Source organism: Chiloscyllium punctatum, chromosome 11 (assembly GCF_047496795.1).
Source record: "Chiloscyllium punctatum isolate Juve2018m chromosome 11, sChiPun1.3, whole genome shotgun sequence".
Lineage (NCBI taxonomy): Eukaryota > Metazoa > Chordata > Chondrichthyes > Orectolobiformes > Hemiscylliidae > Chiloscyllium > Chiloscyllium punctatum.
In genome coordinates, this window is record NC_092749.1 from 76,132,930 (window position 1) to 76,155,410 (window position 22,481).

At 38.1% G+C, this 22,481-nt stretch overlaps 1 protein-coding gene across 7 annotated transcripts in view; it reads left to right on the plus strand.

Moving 5' to 3' along the window:
• The window catches only part of snx9b (sorting nexin 9b), a 149,022-nt gene extending 129,007 nt beyond the window's left edge, over positions 1-20,015 (plus strand). For 6 of the 7 annotated variants that reach the window (XM_072581074.1, XM_072581077.1, XM_072581072.1 and 3 more), the window contains 6 exons: positions 996-1,073; positions 2,123-2,199; positions 2,637-2,726; positions 9,345-9,459; positions 11,966-12,057; positions 18,677-20,015. In XM_072581074.1, coding sequence (XP_072437175.1) covers positions 996-1,073; positions 2,123-2,199; positions 2,637-2,726; positions 9,345-9,459; positions 11,966-12,057; positions 18,677-18,727 — 503 coding nt within the window. In that variant the 3' untranslated portion in view covers positions 18,728-20,015. Of the gene's footprint in view, positions 1-995; positions 1,074-2,122; positions 2,200-2,636; positions 2,727-9,344; positions 9,460-11,780; positions 11,832-11,965; positions 12,058-18,676 lie in introns of those variants that run through there. The other variant, XM_072581076.1, reaches the window with a different exon arrangement.
• The last annotated feature ends 2,466 nt before the right edge of the window (positions 20,016-22,481 follow it).

Consider the following 22,481-nt stretch of genomic DNA (forward strand, 5'->3'; position numbering starts at 1 on the left):
ACCTTCTCCCCAGCCCCACCCCCCTCCCATTTATCTGTCCGTCCCGGAGGCTCCCTGCCTCATTCCTGTTTAAGGGCTTTTGTCCGAAACGTCTATTTTTCTGCTGCTCAGATGCTGCCTGACCTGCTGTGCTTTTCCAGCACCACTCTAATCTAGACTTTGATCTTCAGCATTTGCAGTCCTCACTTTTATCTACCATCCTGCAGTTGAACTTAATTAGGAAAGATGGATTGTATTTTTTTTTCTAAATGACAAGATGTTAGATAGGAACTATGTTTTGAGTAGAATAATTTTGGGATCAAGTACAGAAATCAGTAAAAGCTAGTAGACCTACTCAGGGCAAAGAAAAAGAGGTGCAATTTGTATTTTGAATGTTAGGTCGTCTGGCTGGAACCCATCTGAAATCAGCCTGGGTAGGACACCTCGCGAAGAATAGGTTTGGCCTTGGGGTGTGAGGAAAGTGCAATGTGCATTCAACAGAATTATATTCAACAGAGTTATATTCAATGGCTTAACTTAAGAAGACATGCTGTATTTAGTAGGCTTGTGTTTTTTTAACCTGGAACATATGGTGATATTATGTGACTTGTTCATGATGATCAATGGTGTTATTGGTGGTTTGAATGAGCAAATAAACTGCTCCCTCTGGTGGAGAAATCCAGACCAAGGGCATGTATTGTCAAAATGGAGAGATTGAACTTTCAGGTGCAGTGTCAGAAGTACTTCACATCAAGGATAATGGAGTCGTCAAAGTTTTTGAAGCTGGATCAATTGAAAATTTCAAAACTGAGTTTTTTTTTGGAAAACAGATTACAAATAAGGTGAGTAAGTGGAGTTAAAGTACAAGCTAGCTCTGATCTAACTGAATTCCTGAAAAGATTCAAGGAGTTAAATTGCCTACTTCTGTTCCTACTACAATTGGTGTTGACTGATTGCTTTTAAGATGCAGAAATGATCATGTTCTGTGCTGATTGTGTTCTGTTTTTTCTTGAAAGCACTGCCTAAAGAATATCAGAAGATGGGAAAAGCTATGCAAAACCTTTCACAGGTTTTCGCAACCAGTGGTTATGAAGGTAATGTGCTATGTTTCAGGGTAGTCTTTTGTATGCACCTCTAGCTTATTACAGAATTCAGGAAATCTTATAAAGGAAGTTTCAAGCAGTTGCAAATCATTGCTATAACCCTGCTCAATTGTGGCACAATGGTCATTGCTATGTTGTAATTCTCTTCATGCAATCACTCCAGTGCATCCGTCACACTTCAAACAAATGTATCCACTTGGTTATTCTTGGATTTTTAATACCGTATTTCATTTTGGGTCCTTGTTCTCGTTCCTTTGGAAATAGTGCCAAGTTAGTACATTTTGTAAATGATGACACAATATGTAAATATATATTGATTTATATAACTATAAATTGATTTTTATTTCAAGGATCTCTTACTTTCAGTCTAGGTAAATTTAGTTCTTGGCAGGATTGTGTTTAAAAAAAATTCCACCTATTACTGAATTTTTAAAATGATATATATGTGTGTGTAACTTGGTTAAAATTTGATGAGTACAGCTGAAGAAGGGTTTATCACAAAAATAAGTATTTTGAACCTGAGAGTAACCTGATTTTGAATTTTTGAAATGATTGAAAAATAGACAAAGCTATTTTCCATTTGATTTGTCATGCAGTTGCCTGTTTCTGAGTAAGCGTTTTTTAAAAAAAACTAAATTTGAAACTTTACTATACTTGTCTATTATTGTCCTTGTGTCAAAAGAATCAGGTTTTTTTTAAGCCTGTAAATTAGAGGAAACTCCCAATAGTGATTAATATATTCTGTGGTTGTGACCAACTATGCATTATATGACCTCATCTGGTGCAATGTTTTTTTTTAAACTATTGCAAGAGTTCATGGAAACTCAGTTTGTGTTTAAAATTCCACAATCTTTTTTGCACCAGTTATGCAGATGTCAGAGGAACTGTGTAAAAAAAGAAGTTCAGTCAAGTGGAAACTGAAGATCTTTGTCATTAGGAAGTTACCTTTTTGTTGGGAATTTATTTCCTTGTAAAACGTATCTATCATAACATTTGCTGTATAATCGGGCAAAGGATTCAGTTGTTGATTTGTGTTTCAGGTGAATCCATTTTGACAGATCCTTTAACTGAAGTAGGAAAGACATTTGAAGAAATTGCCAGCATCTTTGCAGAACAGGTATTTGAGTAGTTTGTGTCTGAGTATGAATAGTTGTATTGAAGAAGTAAAATGCTACCTAAAATTGATAGTAACAGTAGACTGTAAGAATGTGATATTAAAACACTCAACAGTAGTCATTTTTAGAAAAGAAAACGAAAAAAGAATTTCTGGTAATGTGCAGTGCTCCTGTGGAATTCAGGCATTACCACAAAGGTTGTGAAGCAAAGGACTGAATAGTAGAAGATTTGTTCAGATTTGCCTTTTTTTTTTGTTTTGCATTATTGATGTATTTGTAATGCTGCAAAGGTCTGCCTCACTGAGGAGACAATAGGAATAATTGACTTTTTGGCATGTTACAATAATTGAAATTGAAATGATGAAATCTGAGTGCAAATGCTGTTTTTAATGAGAGATGTGTTATGTAAATATGTGATATAAACTTGTGTTTTCAACAGCCTAAAAAGGACTTGCATTATCTGATGGAAACAAACCAAGAGTACAAGGGATTACTAGGATGTTTCCCTGATATCATTAGTGTGCATAAGGTAAAAAAAATTCACTGCAGATTTTTTGTCCTTAATTAGATGGCAATAAAAATATGGATAAATGAAATTAATTTGAAGCAAAATATGGATTATTTAAAAACTATTGCGTAAAAGATCTTTTAAACTGTCTGTTCGAAGTCCTGTGGGTTGATACTGTACAAACTAATTGATCATTGAGTCAATAGAGGAGTCCAGAGATATTTATAACAGGCAAAGAATGGAAGACATGCTTAAAGAGCCATTGTGGGCTGGATTTTAGCCTAAGCTAACAGAATGATGTGCTTGACCACCAAACCACTCTACTATCTTTTAGTAGAAACTAGCATTTCAGCATGGATTAATTTAGTTAAAAATCACATAACACCAGGCTATAGTCCAACAGGTTTACTTGGAAGCACTAGCTTTCGGAGCGCTTCCAAATTAAACCTGCTGGACTATAACCTGATGTTGTGTGATTTTTAACTTTGTACACCCCAGTACAAAGCTGGCACCTCCAAATGTGGATTAATTTATATTGCGTCAATTAAATTTAAATAAATTCATGACTTCTCTCTGAAAATGAGAAACAAAGATTGGGATTGTTTGTGAGTCTCGAATCCTGAACAGAAGCAGTCACTCATTGTGACCTTTGCTTGGGTGTCCCTTTAACTGGCCTGGAGACAGGCTTGACATTCATTTAAGGATGATAGCTGTCTCTTGCAGATAGAGGACCAATCAAAGACCTTGCAGCTTGAAAGGGGCAGCAGCTGCAATCAAAGCTAAGTGTCATCTTTCAAATATTTAAAAATCTCAAATAAAAAAATGGAACTTGCAGTCAGACAGCCACTGTGGGGAGGAGCTATTATGGTGTAGGAAGGAGAGATCTTCTGTAGGGAGGTCGGAGACTGTTCCTGCGCTTAAGTAAATTTTGGGGCGGCACGGTGGCTCAGTGGTTAGCACTGCTGCCTCACAGCATCAGGGTCCCAGGTTCAATTCCAGCCTCTGGTGACTGTCTGCGTGGGTTTCCTCCGGGTGCTGCAGTTTTCTCCCACAGTCCAAAGATGTGCAGGTCAGGTGAATTGGCCATGCTAAATTGTTTATAGTGTTAGGTGCATTAGTAAGAGGGAAATGGGTCTGGGTGGGTTCCTCTTCAGAGGGTCATTGTGGACTGGTTGGGCCGAAGGACCTGTTTCCATGCTGTAGGGAATGTAATCAAATCTGAAGTGTCTCTAGGCTTGCCTGGAACTATGGCACTCGCTCTGCCACCTCAGGATACCTAAATGTGCCTTCATGCCCACGAGAACCTGGAAGCTGGCTGGAGAATCCCAGCTGCCTTTCTTTAAATGTTTTTCAGTGACTTGTAATGAGCGGTGTGGCTTCCAGTCACATTGCCGGCTGGTAGCCCAGTGATCCGAAGTGGGATGAGGCCAGGGAATCTGCCCGCTGGTGCAGCTTTTCTTTTGGGCCTCTAATCTGCCTCCTCCTCCAACTTCTGCAGGTACTTGAAATCCAACGCATTGTTTCAGATTCACCAGTTTTGGTAAGTGGAAGGGCAAGTCCTTTTTAGGACACTATGTCTTCCAGTTTTTTTTTAGGTAAAGCCTTGGATCAGAATTAGAAATAACGGGGAAACTGATACAAATCATTGATTTTGGCCATATGCCTTCAAACATTCACTGAAATAGTATCCATGTTGAAGGTTTTGAAGAGAAATTTTTAAAAATACTGGATGCTACACCAGGCAGCAAGGTCACAGAGTGGTTAACACTGCTGCCTCATAGCACCAGCAACATGGTTTGTTTTTAGCCATTGGTGTCTGTCTATATGGAGTTTGCACATTCTCCCTGAGTCTAGATGGGTTTCTCTGGGTGCTCTGTTTTCCTCTCTCAGTCCAAAGGTTTAGATGGAGTGGCTATGCTAAATTGCTCCGTAGTGTGCAGGCTGTGTGGGTTAACTATGGTGAATATGCCTGTAACTGCACATGTGGGATTTCGTTGGCCCAAATGGCCTCTACCTGCACTGTTGAGATTCTATGATTCAATGCACATGAACAGGGAGTTTTAAGAAGTTGCTCAAATTTTTTGATAAAGACAGAAGGAGCAAATCTCCTTGGTCACTGAGTTGGAAACCTGGGTGGAGTCACAAATTTGAAAACCAGAAGAGCTATTTGGCATGATCTGTGGAAGGAGAAACAGGGCTAATTGAGTGAATTTGACTGACTCTTGCGGTTTGGGGTGAGGCATTAAAATCACTGTGCAATTTACTGATTGTGGTGTCTGGGACATGCTGTAAGGAAACAGGCAACTTTTTTTTTTTATTATGTCCAGGAGTGCTGTTATACAAAATTTAATATTTTCTCCTCATCCATGGTAATTTCCAACTATTAACCAAGGCATTATGGTCATTGACAGTGTAATCTTGTCAACATTTTGTTGTTAGTCTCTGTCATGTCAGATGGTCATGAGCTATAGTGAAATAATCACCTTATTGCAGCCCAGCAGGAGTCAGGGTTGGGGGAGAGATATTTATTGACCTGAGAAATGGGCATCAAAAAGAAAGCAGCTCCCATGGCTCTAATAATTTTCCCAGAAGGGAACTATTGTCTACTTGGACCTGAGAACTTTGCTAGCACTTCCTTGATTTTAATATACCTGTTGTAGACCTGACAGCGGCCCATAAATGACCAATCAGAAAGACTGTGTGGTAAGATTGCTGAGTGGTTCCTACCGGAGGCATGTGTAACCTCAGCTGCTTTTTTGTTTTACTCCAAAGTGAGAATCCCCATGGGTAAAATTCAGGTCAATTAACTTGGCTTGTCTTACCACAGATACTTCTGTATGAACTGAGTATTTCCAGTATTTCTAGTTCCATATCCAATTGTCACCATCAGTATTTTGTGATGGCGTAAATCAGGGTAAAAAGGGAAAGATACGCGTTGAACTGAAGTGCTGTTAGAAAGTCAGTAAAAGAAAGGAGAAACTTGCATTCAGATAGTGTCTTTCATTACCTTAGGAAGTCCCAGTTTGTTTGATAGTCAATTAAGTACTTTTTGAAGCGTTGCTACTATTGTGATGCAGGAAGCATAGGTCCAGTTTGCATACAACAAGATTCCATAGACAGAAATTCATTATTGACCAAATAATCTGAATTAGTGATGTTAGCGGAAGCGTAAATGTTGTCCAGATGCTTGATAGAACTCTCTTGCTCCATTTCAAAGTGGTGCCATAGGATCCATTGGATTTATCTGAAAGGGTTGGTTTAACTTCTCATCCAAAAGAAGACATTTCTGACAGTTCAGCACTCCCTCAATTCAGTACTGGAATCTTGGCCTAGGTTTTTGTGTTGAAGTCTTGAGAATTTGAACATCCAACCTTCTGAAAGTGAATGTTGCCTTCCTGAGAATGGACAGCTGCTCCTGAAATGCAAGATTTCTGGTCTTGTGTTCAAGCAATTGGAAATGCACACTGGACTTGTATTTATTCAGTATACATGAAGTGTTCTATAGCTCTCACATGGCACAGGAATTGCAGGCACAATTTTTAATGCACTTGGCACTTTTTGTTAGCTTGTTTATGTCCTGTGGACCTATTGTCAGTGTTCTTAGCCAGGCCTCAGCAGCCCTAGCAATCTGTTGCATGACAGTTGGTTGAACTGCTGGGACACTCTGCATGCCCTTCTGCATGCTGCTGTCATCGCACTCATAATATTAGATGACTGTTGTTTGAGCTGCAGTGGAGATTATGAAATTGTAGCTGACATAAAATTGAGGTATGAATAGAAGACAATTAGCATACAGTTGTAGAAAGAAAGAACAAACAATGAGGCAGGAAGAAGAACATAGCAAATTATTATGAGAAAAAGAAACAAATTTCTCAAGAAGGGAAAAGTTCAATAGAGCTCCTGGAGGCACTACACAAGTCAGCTTAAAAAGGTCTAAAACCTGGATGGCTGCGTGAATTGCTTGACGATGCTAAAGAGCTGGGCATTTGCTTTGCAGACGAACCGTGAAACAGGGTGTTTATTGATCTCAGTTGAAAAGAAACTGTGGAAAGCTACACCATCATCAGTCATGATCTGAAAAAGAGAGCATTTGTATAGGTGTGACTTGCTAATGACAACTGCGTGAAATGTGGAATTGGAAGCTATTTTTGGATAGAACTCCTGATCTACTATGCACAAATAAAGATCAACATTTTTTAAGCTTGTCAGCATAATTTTCAAGGAGGAATTAGCTATTGTTGGGGCAAAAGGGATCAACAGATATGGGGCAAAAGTGCGAACAGGATGATCCTATAGAATGGTGAAGCAATCTCAAAGGGCCAAATGGTCTACTGTTTCAGTTTTCTATGTTTGTAAATTGTGGAACTTCATTTTTGTGGGGAATAATGTAAATGCTTGTCTTTGTGTAAGGTGTTTCTTTGTTGTTTTTGATTATCTAACATGTACGTTACCGTTTTCATTTGAAGTATCATTTGCCTGTTGATTTATGTGGCTTTTGATTTGTGTTGAAGTTATTGGCTGGTAACTTTTTCATCTGGGGGCTATTCATTAAATTTGAATCTTTTAACATATGGTTTCACCTGCAGGGATTATAACAGGGTTGAGTTGAGTACAGTCAAATGTGTCCAGCATTGCTTAATTATTGTCCTCCATATAACACTATTAATTGGAAGAATTGTAAATATGTAGAACATTAAAATGAATTCTTCTTGTATTTCTTAAGTTGTGCTAAAGTATTCATTTATAGTGTTGGATTAATGCATACTCAGTTTAACATTTCCTCCAATCTGTACAATTAATCACATTTAGTTTGTAATTGTAACCTAATGAAGAAAAACTTAAAAGCTAACAACTATGAATGGTATGTAAATACCTTGTTGGTAGCCTCTGTATGATATTTTGATAAGAGATGTAGCCACGCATTTTCTTTTAAAATAGAATTCTGTTTTGATGGACCTTTTTGGTGTGTTGGATTAGTGGTGCTGGAAGAGCACAGCGGTTCAGGCAGCATCCAACGAGCAGCGAAATCGACGTTTCAGGCAAAAGCCCTTCATCAGGAATAAATCGGGCTTTATTCCTGATGAAGGGCTTTTGCCCGAAACGTCGATTTCGCTGCTCGTTGGATGCTGCCTGAACCGCTGTGCTCTTCCAGCACCACTAATCCAGTATTTGGTTTTCAGCATCTGCAGTCATTGTTTTTACCTTTTTTGGTGTGTTAGCATGTAACAAATGATAGTCAATGACTATCTCCGATAAAAGAGAATCTAACTGTTGCCTCTTGATATTCACTGACATTACTATTGCTAAAATCCCCCACCATCAACATCCTGAAATTATCATTGACCAGGAATGGAACTAGATCAGCCATACTGTGGCTACAAAAGCAGATTAGAAGTTGGGAATTCTACCACAAGTCGGTTATTACCTGACTTCCCAAAGTTTATCCACCATCTGAGACTCAAGTCAGGAGTATAATGGCCTGTTCTCCACTTATCTAGATAAATGTAGCTCCAACTCCAGAAGCCCAAAATCATCCAGAATAAAACAGCTCACTTGATTAACACCTCACCCTCCACCTTAAACATTATTCTCTCCACCACCAATGCCCAGTGGCAGTGTGTACCATCTATAAGGTGCATTGTAGCAGCTCTGTATGGTTTATTTGACTGAGGTTCTAAAATCATGACATGGACTACCTAAAGGAAAAAAGATAGCAGATGCTGGATTGTCACCATCTGCAAGTTCCCCTCCAAGCCGAACAACATCCTGACTCGGAACTGTGTCATCATTACTTCACTGTCAGTAGTGAAAATCCTGGATAAAAACCAAAAGAACTGTGGCTGTGGTAAATCAGAAACAAATGCAGAAGTTGCTTTAAAAGTTCAGCAGGTCTGGCAGCATCTATGCAGAGAAATTAGTTAACGTTTTGGGTCTTGCGACCCTTCCGGACTGCTGAGCTCTTCTAGCAACTTCTGCTTTAGTTTGTGACAATCCTGGCATTCCTTTCCTAGCAGTGCAGAGAGAGTGTACATGGCCTGCAGTTCTTCACTGATGGGCAGCAAATGTTGTCCTAGCCACAGACATCCAAATATGAGGAAGTAATATTTTTAAAATCTTTTTATTTATAATCTGACAATGTAGAGTTTGGTCAGTAATTTATTGACTAAAACTCAGCAGTAAAATTTTCATGTTGATCTGAGAGCAATTGTTACAGGAACAAGTGTAAGTCATCAGCCCATTAAGCTTGTTGCACCATTTAATACAATCATGGCTGATTGAAAGCTTGAATGCCTTTTACCTACATAACCAAAGATTTATCAATCTCTACTTCTAAATAAACTCAGACCCAGCTTTCATAGTCCTCTGAAGAACAGAATTCCAAACATTCACCATTGAGTAAAAACAAAATCTTCTTACATTGGTCTTTAATACCATCTCTTGTTATTTTTAAATTGTGCCCCTGTGTCTAGACTCCAAAGCAAGAGAAACATCTTATTGACTTCTCACCTATATTCATCTCATCTATCCCTTTTAAGAATTTTGTAGGTTTCAATGAGATCACCTTTTTGAGACTTTTAATAGTTTATGTTGATTTTATGAACTTTATGTATGATGCTATAACTTTATTGTTTATGACAGGGAGCTATAGAGAAAGCAAAAGAAGGTGACAAACTGGTTGCTTTGAATAAAGTGACACCACAAGAAAAGAATACCATGGTGAATCGTATTGGAACAATGTCTTATGCATTCCAAGGTAGGTATAGGATCAAAATCTATTTCTAAAAAGTGACTTTGCATATTTTGCATTCATATATACTTTTGATTTTTTCTTTCTTCTGAGGAAGAAAACAGTTTAGAGCCCTTCATAGCAATAATAATAGAAATTTGGGATTCTTGGCTGCTGGCATTAGGTTTACCAACACTGCTTGGAGGCAACAACTTCTAAATGCCTTCTCAATGTTGCTGCATTTACATTAATTGCTTTGGACCCCTATAACTGAGTGTTGTCTCTTGTGGATTCACATCAGCAGCCATTGTGCCTGAAGTTCAAAAAACGAGGAGGATACTAATGAGCAGGCGAAGGAGAAAATCAGTGCATCCAATTCACTTCAAGACCTTTTTGATATTTGTAATATTAAAATAATATTTACCTTACTCATACTAAGGTATGAGTATTTTTATTTTATTTATTGTCACATGGAATAGAATCCCTATAGTGTGGAAACTGGCCATACATCCCAAAAACGTCCACACTGACTCTCAAGATTATCCCATCCAGACTCACCCCCTCCCCCCCCCCCCCCCCCCCCCCCCCCCCACTCTACAACCCTGCATTTTCCATGGCTAGATGATGTAACCTACACATCCCTGAACACACTATACGGGTAATGTAGCATGGCCAATCCACCTAACCTGCACATCTTTGAACTGTGGGAGGAAACCAGAGCATCTGGAGGAAACCCATGCAGACACAAGGAGAATGTGCAAACTCCAAACAGACATTCGCTGGAATTGAAACCAGGGCCCTGGTGCTGTGAGGCAGCAGTGACAACCACTGAGCCACCATGTTTCCAGGGGCGCATGTACCATGATACTATGAAAAGTATTATTTTGCGTGCTATACAGGCAAATCATATCTTGCATAAGAACATCATTGTAATAGAACAGAATTCAGAGAAGGTGTAGAGAAAGATCAGTTCTAGTATATGTGAGGTCTGTTCGTAAATCTGACAACAGTGGGGAAGAAGCTGTTCTTGAATTTGTTGAGATGTGTTTTCACATTTTTGTATCCATGTATTCCAAACTGTTGCAGCCCTGCATCCAAGCATTTTCCTCCTTTTCTTCCATTTTTTTCCTTCGAACGAAAATCATTGTTTTCCAGTTTTAGTTCATTGTTCTCTACCAATGGAAATAGTATTTCAGAGTTTACCCACAGTGAAGTCAACTCACCCATTTACTGACTGCACTTCTCAGTGTCACTTCCACTAACCATCTTGCTGCTGATCCTGGCAGTATGGAAAATGGTAGTCCCCATGTCCAACCATTCCTTCTGCTTTACTTGACCCCAGATTCCCAAATGTACATCCACAGTCTTTGCTTTTTCTAGTGCTCGGTTTTTAATTCTCCCAAGATACTACTCTCCATTCCCCCTGACTTTCTTCTTCTCTGCTGTAATTTGGTTCATGGCACTCATGAGTTCTGAGATTCCCTGAATGGATTCCTGACCATTCTGATACTTGACTCTTCCAATCCCTGTTCACTTTGCTGCACAAAGTCCTGGCTGTCTCCAGTGGTGACCATGTGATGCCCCTGAGAGATTTAACTGCAGCCAGGATCATGACCAGTTTGGGGAGAGGACAGTTGGAGGCTGGGGAAGTGATGGTGGTGGTGGTGGTGATATGTCACTGGGGGAAATTTACATGGCTGATCTCTTGGACTGCTGGAAGGGACATTTTGAGAGGTAACCTTCATTTGAGAAACATTTGGTTGTTCTGATGTTTGGGAACCCTCTTGATACGGATTGGCCCTAGGAAATAGGCATAAAAGAAAAATACATCTTGATTCATATTTCAATTTTGCTACTTTAATCTGAAGTGTGAAACTTGATATATACTTTATGTAGCCAACCCAACTTTGTCTGGCACTAATAACATTGTTTAAGGGGATCACTGTTGTACATGGAGGGGAACAAAAATTTTTAATCTAAAGTATTACCCCTCCTGAATTTAAAAAAAAATTAAGATATCTATGCCTGAATGTTACCCCTATAACTTCCAATGGCATTAAAATGTAACTAGAACTTTCTGTTACAGATGTGTCAGGTACTCTGACTTGCTGTTCTGATAATCTCACCACAAAAAGGAGTTTGTCATGGCAGCTTGGGGAAGTGAAAATCTGAGTTGGCCTGCTGTGTGGAAGCGATCTTCCTGCTGATTTGCTTCCTGTCAATGCTCAGTAATGTAGGAATACGAGTAGAGCAACCTGCTGCTTTAGCTTGTTCCCCTATTCTGTTAGATTATGGGTAGTCTGTACCTTTATTCCATTTACCCGCTTCTGCTCCGTATCCCTTCACAGCCTAGGTTGCCCTATCTTTCTGGAATGGGGAGAAATCTGAAAAAGAAAAAGGTGGGTATAAAAAAAATTGATTATAGTGTAGAAAATTGAAAATATTTTCTTGGGTTTTGTTTTATTTTACATTTAAGTTTGAGTAAAGATGATTACAGAGAGGTTATTGAATTCAGACCTTAATTTCATTACAGCTGAAATGAATCACTTCCACAATAATCGGATTTATGATTACAATTCTGTAATCCAACTGTACCTACAACAGCAAATTGAATTTCATGAGATGGTAGGTTACTTCACAGAACTATTTTCTTTTTCAAATGCTGCAGGGACAAAAGACATAAAATGAAAAACTGCCTTGTTCTCTTCTTGTAATTTAATTAAATTTTAATAGAGGTATTTAAATTGTGAATAATTTAGATATAATATGTAAAGAGAAAGTGTTTCCAGTGCCTGTGGGTTGATAACCATGAATGAAAAATTTAAGGCACTTGATAAAAGACCAGACATGACACCAAGCAAATCCTTTCTTACAGAATGAGAGGTTAGGATTTGGAACGTACTGCTTGGTAGGCTAATGGAAATAGAGTTCTTAGTAACTTTCAGAAGGGAATTGGATAAATATTTAAAGGAATAAACTGCAATGACTCACAAAAGTGTAGGGGTGAGGTGCGTAAGCTACATTGCTCTCAAAGGAGGCAGAATAGACTCTGCTCACTGAATGATTTCTTTTTTCACTACCTTGTTCTATTATCATTTAATTCATGATATTCTCTTTGTGAAATAAACTTCATATATTAATTTTGATTTTGTAAAGAAATCAATTGTTGATTATATATTAGAATTAAAATTAGCATTAAAATTAAACAACAGGGCGGCATGGTGGCACTACTGCCTCAGCGCCAAAGACCCGGGTTCAATTCCCGCCTCAGGCGATTGTCTGTGTGGAGTTTCCACATTCTCCCCATGTCTGCGTGGGTTTCCTCCGGGTGCTCTGGTTTTCTCCCACAGTCCAAAAATGTGCAGGTCAGGTGAATTGGCCATGCTAAATTGCCCGTAGTGTTAGGTGAAGGGGTAAATGTAGGGAAATAGGTCTGGGTGAGTTGCACTTTGGCAGGTGGGTGTGGACTTGTTGGGCCGAAGGGCCTGTTTCCACACTGGAAGTAATTAATCTAATTTAATCTAATCTAACATTCTCACTTCATGCAAAGTTTAGATCTTCTTTAAGAATTTTTTAAAAAACCAATCCTGTGCCCTGCAAACAACTGATATTTTGTCAGACTTCTCAAAAGTCCTCAGACTTTTTTGATAGGAACAGTTAAGGTTGAAAGACTAGTTAACTCTTAGTTTCAAAGTAATCTATGAATTTGTGCTGGGCTACAAAGCACTAATCTACCAGAGCATTTAAGAAAGTTAACCTTCAGTATTTTTTTTATATAAAAGCTCTTTTTATACTAGTGGTTCCTTGCCAATGATAGACTTGTATAACTGCAGGATTGATTGTTAGTCTATTTGTTCTCTTAATTTTTAAAAAAATTCTTCTGTTTGGAATCTTTAATGATTGTGTTTCACCCTGCATGAACCTATTTATAAAACATTTGTTTATCGATTAAGGCTGTGTTGTGATTTACCTTTTTAGCTCAGGTTGCAATGTAGCTTTCATCTTGGGTTCAGAAAAGCCAAGTAAACTTGAAATATTGAATTGATTTCTGACAAAGGGAAAACTTGATAAGAAATAAAAGTAAACTTGTCCATTACCTTATCCTACTGTGATTTTTAAATGATTAACAAGTGGTCCTAGACTTGTCTATTATTTTTCCCAAATAAGTTTAATTGACTTCACACTGGAGAAGTCCAGTCTTTTAACTATAAATTTCTTACAGGACTGTAACTCAACAGTAATTTTTCACGTGCAGCATGTTGAATATTGTTCATCGGTTTGTCCATGCCTCACTACTATAGGACCAATATTTCTTAATGACGTTGTTATAGTTCTGCTGGATGTGCTTCAACTAGATCTATTTCTTCCACTGTACACAGTTCTCCAATCCGTTTTCTTCTGATCTAGGTTCTCTTACAAAATGGGAATCCCAATGTTTTGGAAACAAAATCTGTTTCCAAAAGACCACATGTAATTTTTCACCTTAAATATTATGATCAGCTGAGCAGGGTGAATCAGCTCCCTATTTTTTAGCCAGATTTGCCAATTGTAACAAATATTTATTGTTGTAGCTGTGAGATAAAATGTAATTAAAAAGCAGTTTGCTAGAAAATGAAGGAACTTATCCTTTCTCTCCAGAAAATCTATCCATTTTATTGCCTGATAACTCAACTCAAAAAAAAGTACTGTTAATAAACTTAAAAGGGAAGAAGGCCTGACACAAGATTAGATCACATAGAATACAGAGAGAATTGGCCCAAAGGTAAAAAGCGATGGTGGAGGGTTGTTTTTCAGACTATAGACCTGTGACCGATGTTGTATCACAAGGATTGGTGCTGGGTCCACTGCTTTTTATCATTTATAAAAATGATTTGTGAACATAGGAGTTATGGTTAGTAACCATATAGTATGGTTTGCAGATGATATCAGAATTGGTGGTGTGGTGGACAACCAAGAAGGTTACCTCCAGAGTACAATGGGATCCCGATCAGATGGGCGATGGGCCATGGAGTAGCAGATGGAGTTTAATTTAGATAAATGTGAGGTGCAGAATTTTGGAAAGGCAAATCAGGGCAGGACTTATTAACTTAATAGTAAGGTCAGGGGGAGTGTTGCTGGACAAAGAGACCTTGGAGTGCAGGTTCATAGTTCCTTGAAAGTGGCATTGCAGGTAGATAGAATAATGAAAGAGGCATTTGGCACACTTTTTCCTTTCACTGCATTGAGTATGAAGTTGAGTTACGGTGCAGCTGTACAGGACATTGCTTAGGCCACTTTTGGAATACTGCATGCAATTCTGGTCTCCTTGCTATAGGAAGGATGTTGTGAAACTTGAAGGGGTTCAGAAAAGATTGAAAAGAATATTGCCAGGGTTGGAGGGTTTGATCTATAGGGAGAGGCTGATTAGGCTGGGCTATTTTCCCCAAAGCATTAGAGGCTCCGAGGTGACCTTTTTAGTGGTTTATAAAATCATAGTGGAATGGATAGGGTGAATAGTCAAGGTCTTTTCCCCAGGTGGAGGTGTTGAAAACTTGAGGACATAGGTTTGAGGGAAGAGGACAAAGATTTAAAGGGGACCTAAGGGGAAACATTTTCATACATGTATGGAACGAGTTGCCAGAAGAACTGGTGGAGTCTGGTACAATTACAACATTCAAAAGGCATCTGGATGGGTATATGACTAATGAGGGGGTTATATGGATATGGGCTAAATGCTGGCAAGTGAGACTAGATATATGGTATACATGGACGAGTTGGACTGAAGATTCTATTTCTGTGCTATGACAATGGGGAGAAATAAGGCAATGCAATCTTGAAATAGACTTCTAAGAAACAGATTTCTGGAAGATAAAGATATCAAGGAGTATGGAGAGAGAGTAGAGTATGGCATTGAGATAAAGGATCGGCCGTGACCATGTTGAATGGTGAAATGAACCAATGGCCTGAATGACATACTTGTGCTCCAATTTTTCTATGTCTCAATCTGTAAGGTGTTAGATTTTAAACCTGAGGCCATAGTTGATTAATTGTTGATTCATTTGCAACACTTGCAGATTCAGAATCAGAATCTTGATGACTTGGCGATTTGGTCATTTTCACATGTTTTGCACTGGATGCTGTTTTCCGACATCAGAAACATGGGCATGGGGAAGAGACAGTGTTTCTCCAATTCTTGTTTATAATCCATTTATCCTTCACTTTGCCCTACTGCTTAAAAGCAGCTATCGACATAACTATAGGAAATGTGTATTCGGGAGTGTAGCTCCATTGTCTTATCCAGCTGCCTGAGTTGACAAAGTATGGTGTTGGAAAAAGATTAGGCAGCATCTGAGGAGCAAGAGAGTCTATGTTTGGGGCATAACCCTTCAACAATCCTGATGACAGGTTATGCCTGAAATGTTGAGCCCTGATGAGGCGTTGAATCTTTTGCTCCTCAGATGGTACCTGACCTGCTGTGCTTTTTCTAGCACCACACTTGACAGAAGGTGCAAATTTCATGACTGATTCAGGTGTTTGGTTTTGATCCCTTCAGATAAAATTACCTCTATGCAAATGAGTTTTTTATTCTATATGAAGTATGCTTCACACTAGGTCACGTGACCAGTGCAGCATTTTAGGTCCATGTTTCTTCTTCTTTAAGACATTTTAGTCCATGAAAGGTTTTGGCTATAACAATCAAATGATAGTTGAAATTTTATATTCAATGTTTATTCTATGTCTGTCACTGCCGTAACAATGTAACCTTAAAAACTGCAGGGAAATTGTTCTTTAATTAACTTTTGAAGCAAATAACACTTAATTAACACTTGTTAAAAAAAATTCTATTCCAGAGTTTGTATAGCCCATTTGGTCCTCAGTTCATGCTCACTGTGCAAGAATTGACCTGTCTAATTGATCTTTCTTGTGTAAAATTTTGCTAGTTATTCATTCCCAGCTTCTCTTGTGTGTTCTTACCTGCCACTCTTTCCCTTATCCCCTCCTCCTCTTTCTTGCCTTTTGAGTCATAGGAATTATTCTCTTTACCATGTAACAAAGTACAGTATGAGGAAGGGAGTTGTAATTTGAATATCAAAAGGACTACTACCTCTATTTCAGCTGTGAAGAGTTAGTACATTATATGTTAAATCTCTGCCAGATTGAAGAAAATGGACTTCAATCCAGTTATTTCATGTTTTGGAGAATAATGCAAGACTTAAACTGCAATGGGATGAGCCTCAATCTTAACAGTGGGTAATTTGACAGTTGGCTAATATAGGCAAAAGTGAGGACTGCAGATGCTGGAAACCAGAGTTTAGATTAGAGTGGTGCTGGAAAAGCACAGCAGGTCAGGCAGCATCCGAGGAGCAGGAAACTTGATGTTTCGGGCAAAAGCCCTTCATCGGGAATAGAAGGGCTTGTGCCCGAAACAGCGATTTTCCTGCTGCTCGGATGCTGCCTAACCTGCTGTGCTTTTCCAGCACCACTCTAATCCAAATAAAATGTACAAAGTAAGGCACTGATTATGGAATATCAATTTAAAAATTAGCTGACGTTGACCTCAGACTGTAATGTTGTTGTAATTGATTTCTGCATGCATGGACCAACATTTAAGAATTTAACGAATAAGATTAGATTAGATTCCATACAGTGTGGAAACAGGCCCTTTGGTCTAACAAGTCCACACCGACCCTCCGAAGAGTAAACCACCCAATCCCATCTCCCTCTCACTAATGCACCTAACACTATGGGCAATTTACCATGGCCAATTCACCTGACCTGCACATCTTTGGACTGTGGGAGGAAACCGGAGCACCCAGAGGAAACCCACGCAGACACAGGGAGAATGTGTAAACTCCACACAGACAGTCGCCCAAGGCTGGAACCAAACCTGGGACCCTGGTGCTGTGAGGGCAGCAGTGCTAACCACTGAGCCATCGTGCCGCGCAGGGATCCGACTCTTTATATTAGTTCAGTTATCTATGGCATACGTGTGATGCTCAACTCTAATACCTGCACATTTGAAATAACTTGCAACAGGAATTCATAAATTATTTGTGGTCACACTGATGAGCTAATAAAAGATTTCACCTCTAAAACCAAAGGCTAACAAGAAAACTCTGAGTAGTTATTATTGAATACCATAAATATTTCAGCCCTTTACATACAGAAGCATGCTAAAACCAATGGTATTCGCAATTTACATAAATGATTTGAACTCTGGCATTAGAAGTAGCAGAATTTCAGCTTTGAAGATGATAGCAAATAAATAGTGCTGACAAGGACCACAGTGAAATAAGAGAATATTAAAGAATTGCAAAATTCAGATATTTGTCCATGATTTGTTATTTGCTGCTACATTCCTGTTTTGAAGAGGAATATAATTCTCCTGGACTCCTCTCAGCACAATTCTCCCTTCATTTCCTGAAATATTTCAGTTAGAGCAGAGGAGATTTAAGAGTTATTTTAAATGCCTCCATCGAACTTATGAAGAAATGAGAGAAAGTAGATGAAAATAGTTTCTAGGGCTTGAGAGGTGTAAAACAAGAAGCATAGATATATGATTAAATTCGACACATTTAGGAAAAGCAGGATAAACCACTTTTTTAAAACCTAAAATTTGTAGCATTATGCAATGCACTCCAGAAGTTAGTGATTAAAGTAAATATTGTCCTTAGGGTGGATTTATCTGACCAGACAGCAAGATAATTCTTCAAATAGTATTTATTAACAATATATAGAGTATTTCACAGTAGGCATCTTTGTCAGAGCTGCTCAAGTTCCAACCTTCTGGCAGACTCGATTACTTGAGATTACAGTTACAGTACAGCATACCTGAGAGGCTCATCTCCATATTCCTGAAATCCTGTTTCTGCAGATACCAAACAAACTTTAAAAAAAAGTATTTAGAAAAGTTAGGAACGTGAGAGCATGGTTATGATTATGTAGATGTCTTGGATGAAAGGTCCTGTTCCTACATAATTTGTATGTAATGCTACTAACAAATTCCTCAGAAGGAATCCCTTCCAGTATGCTGCAAGAATAGCATTCCGAAGTGGAATTTTTTGATGGCAGCGTATTAGACTGCTGCTGACTATAGAGGGCATAGTGTTGAAAACTGCAGTGTGTGAAAAGCACAAATATATAAATGAAGTGCCTAGAAAGTTGCTTATGTAATGTTTAAGTGATAACCTCATGGTCGTTTGAAAGAAATGGAGACTTTTTGAAGTGTGCTTCAATTTTATTTCTTAATGTTATTTCTTAATAGATTGCTGCAAAGCTGAAGCAAGCATTGACCCATTTTACAGTTCAACAGTAAACCATGCCAGCACGATTAGCCTTAACTGCCTACTTGGTGGAAGGATCCTGTGCTCTGAAGTGTGTTTATATGGAAAAGAAAACCTTAGAAATACTTCTCAAATTCAGGTTTTGTTTGAGATAATATTAAACATACAAAGCAGTTGTTTGGACCATATCTGATATTTTTTCTACAGCTGTGCAAATGGTGTGAAACTTTGAGTAAAAGTTCTTCAGTAATTCTGTGCAAGCAAAAACTAAGTGAACTTTTTCTTTCTAACTTTACCCATTTCTTTCTATTTTTGTAATGCTTTCTTTCATGTTCTGTATTTTTGTAATACATCCACTTTGTCCTTGAAACAAACACTTTGTGGAAGACATTGCCATACAATATCAGTTTACTTTTCTATTATTTTGTGCAATTTGTAAAATGTTATGTCCTCTGTATTCTGTGAATGAAGTGAGCAAGAATGAAATTGATCTTAAAACCAAGTTCAGGAGATTACAAAGAAAATGCTGTTTCAGAAAGGATTTCCAGATACCAATACAGTCAATTGACGGTCATGTAAGGAATCTAGCACAACAATGAAGACATTTAGCGGGAAAATTCATGCTGTGCGCAACCTCCCATTGCTCCTCTCACTAAATCATAATTTCTATACTAAGATATCAAGAATGCACCAGACCTCAAAAAATGAGTCTGAAGCATTCCAGCTTTGAGCAGTTCCATTTATTCTTCACCAAACTTTGAACCATTACACAATACTTCATTTTCCCTTTTTACTACCAGCTTTTGTAAAATCATGGTAAAATATTACACTCTGGGGTGGCATTCTGAAAAACTTCCAAGAAATAGTTGGTTAAACTTGCTTTTCTTTTTGAAGTTTATGTGAATAGATTGTTTTGCAATATCACCAGTTTTTTTGACTGCTTTGCTTCATTGCTTAGCTTATCAAACCAGCAGAAGAAATTGCAGTTTGAAATGTTAAATATTAATAACAGTATTGGCAACATAATTGTTATTCTCAGATGATCACCAGTTCTTTTCAGAGTCTAGCACCTGAAGTTTAGGGACATTGTGCTATTCAGTTGCCAAAACTATCAAAGCCATTCTGATTAGAAATATTTTGTCGCTGATAGCCTTGCTTATATTTAAATTTACTATACAAAGATACTCTGCAAATATACTGATACATATACATTTATTAATCTAGGAGGATTATAACAGCATGTTTGCACCAAAGATGAGTATTTAATTTTGTATTTACATTATTTTTGGATTATGAACAAATAAATATTCCATGCTTATACATTTTTTGAAATTTGACTTTATGCTATTCAAGCAGAAAGCTGGAGAAAAGTAAATTTAAATTCAATGGAAAATGTATTGGGGGAAAGAGAACAATTCTGCATTGGATGAGATGAAAAAGCTTCTGTACGTAAAGCAATTATACTGGAACGGTTTGGAAATATAAATGCCTTCACTAACTATACTTCAGTGCTCAGGTTAAGACATGAAAATTGCACTAAAGTGGGAATTTTAAATTATTGAGATATATGAACTTTAATTTCCAATCAGTTATGAATAATAGTTTGTGGAGTGTTAACTGTACACTATGTATATAAAATATGTAAATTATCATTCATGTATATTTGTTAAATGCCATGTAAGGAAATTTTGTTGGAATTAAATATCAGATTTATCATCTTGACCCTTCCATTATAGTCAGAACTTATGCGATGAACATCCAATTTGTAGGAGATAAAGTCATCTTGCCAAACTTTGGTTTCAGTTGGTGAATGGATTGGCAAAGAGAATTTTGTGCACAACCACTTCAATAATGAGTTCCAGAAAAAGAAAACAAAGTGCACAATTCAAATAGTTTCATTAAATTCCCTTTGCAGGAGTTATAATCTGAAGTATCTTTTTTACATATTTCACCGAGTCAATGAGGTCTTTCTTTTTTTTGGTTTCTGGTCAACCGCTTTGCTTTTCAGCAAGCTATTCTTTTACTATTTAAGTATCCGAGTGCTTTATTTGTTATTATCTCCACTTTTGATGACTTACTTCATTTAGTATCGACCACTGACGAACATCAAATTTCAGTGCAGCAAGTGGTCTAGTTGTGCTATGACTTGACTGAGCAGCATGACAAGTAAACGAAGTCAGCATATCCCTTTATTTTAATTTTATTCATAGTACCCATGGTCCTTGTGTATGAGGTGATATGATATTGAATCGACCTGACCAGGAAGGTTCCAGATTCAGTTTGGTTTGTGCAGAGGTCGTAAAGTGTGAGGACCAGTAATTACCTTAACTAATGAGGATGAAGCTCAGCCAAAGTTGTAATTTTTAATGCTAACTAGTAGCCTATGGAGCATCATTGAGAAAGGATGACAAGCAAAGGTAAGTTATGCTCTTGAAGATGAGTATTTGGGGACTAGTGTTCCAGAAGGTTTTTGGCAGAGGGCTAGAATAATTTGCCAACCTGCTACTTTGACAAGAGATGTGATCAGCATTGAAAGATGTATAAATATGGATAATAACTGTCTATCTAAACCAATGCACACAAATATTTTTGCCTGTGTACAAGGGTGGCTTTATTCGCAAACATTGATTAAACTATAATTTGTAGACAAGGTCATATGAATAGGTGGAGTAGGTCATTTGGTCCCTTAAACCTGCTCTGTTGTTCAATAAGATCATGATGACCTGATTGTGGACTTTATTCCAGTTTCCTGCCTGCTCCTCCCTCCTCACCCAATAACTCTTGACTCCTTTCTCAATTAAAAATCTGTTAAACAAAGCTTTTGATATATTCAATGACTCAGTTTTCACTGCTATGTGGGAAAGACTTCAAAATACAAAAGATCCCTGGATTCCTTTTCATCTCCATCTTGAATGGGAGAATATTTATTTTCAATTGTGCTCCCAAATTCTAGATGTCCCCATGATAGGAAACATCCTCTCAGTATCTACCTTATCAAGTCCTTTTAAACTCCAACCTTTCCTCACAAAACAAACTTATTTTAATCTCAGAAATGAGTATAATTAACCTTCTGAACTCTTTCCTAAGTAATGTCTGTCTCATAGATACTGTATTCCAGATTTGTGACCTCTTGCTTAAGACTATGCTCAATCCTGATAAGAAGGATCCTGGACTCAGCTTGGCTTTGTTGAATGAAGGTCCTGCCTTACAAATTTGATTCAATCCTTTGAGGAAGTCACAAGGAGGATCGATGAGGGTCTTGCAGTGGATGTTGTCTACATGGATTTTAGTAAGGCATTTGACAAGGTCACAAATGGCAGACTAGTCAATAAAGTAAAAGCCTGTGGGATACAGGATAACGTGTCAAATTGGATCCAAAGTTGGCTTAGTAACAGGAAACAAAAGGCAATGGTCAGCGGCTGCCATTGTGAATGGAAAGCTCTTTCAAATGGTGTTCTGCAGGGCTTGATGGTGGGACCCCTGCTGTTTATTTTTGTACATTTAATGATTTCAATTTGAATGTGGGAGTGGGGGGTATGGACCTAATGAGGGAATCACGGCAATAGTTTCTGTGGAACATAGATAGGCAAGGGGAGAAAAATATGTCTCTGGTAGTAGCATCTGATTGTAGGTGGCAGAAATAGCAGAGGATAATGACCTGTATGTGGATATTAGTGGTGTGGAAGGTGAGGTTCTATCCTTGTTGTGGTTGAAGATTAGATTAGATTACTTAGTGTGGAAACAGGCCCTTTGACCCAACAAGTCCACACCGACCCTCCGAAGAGC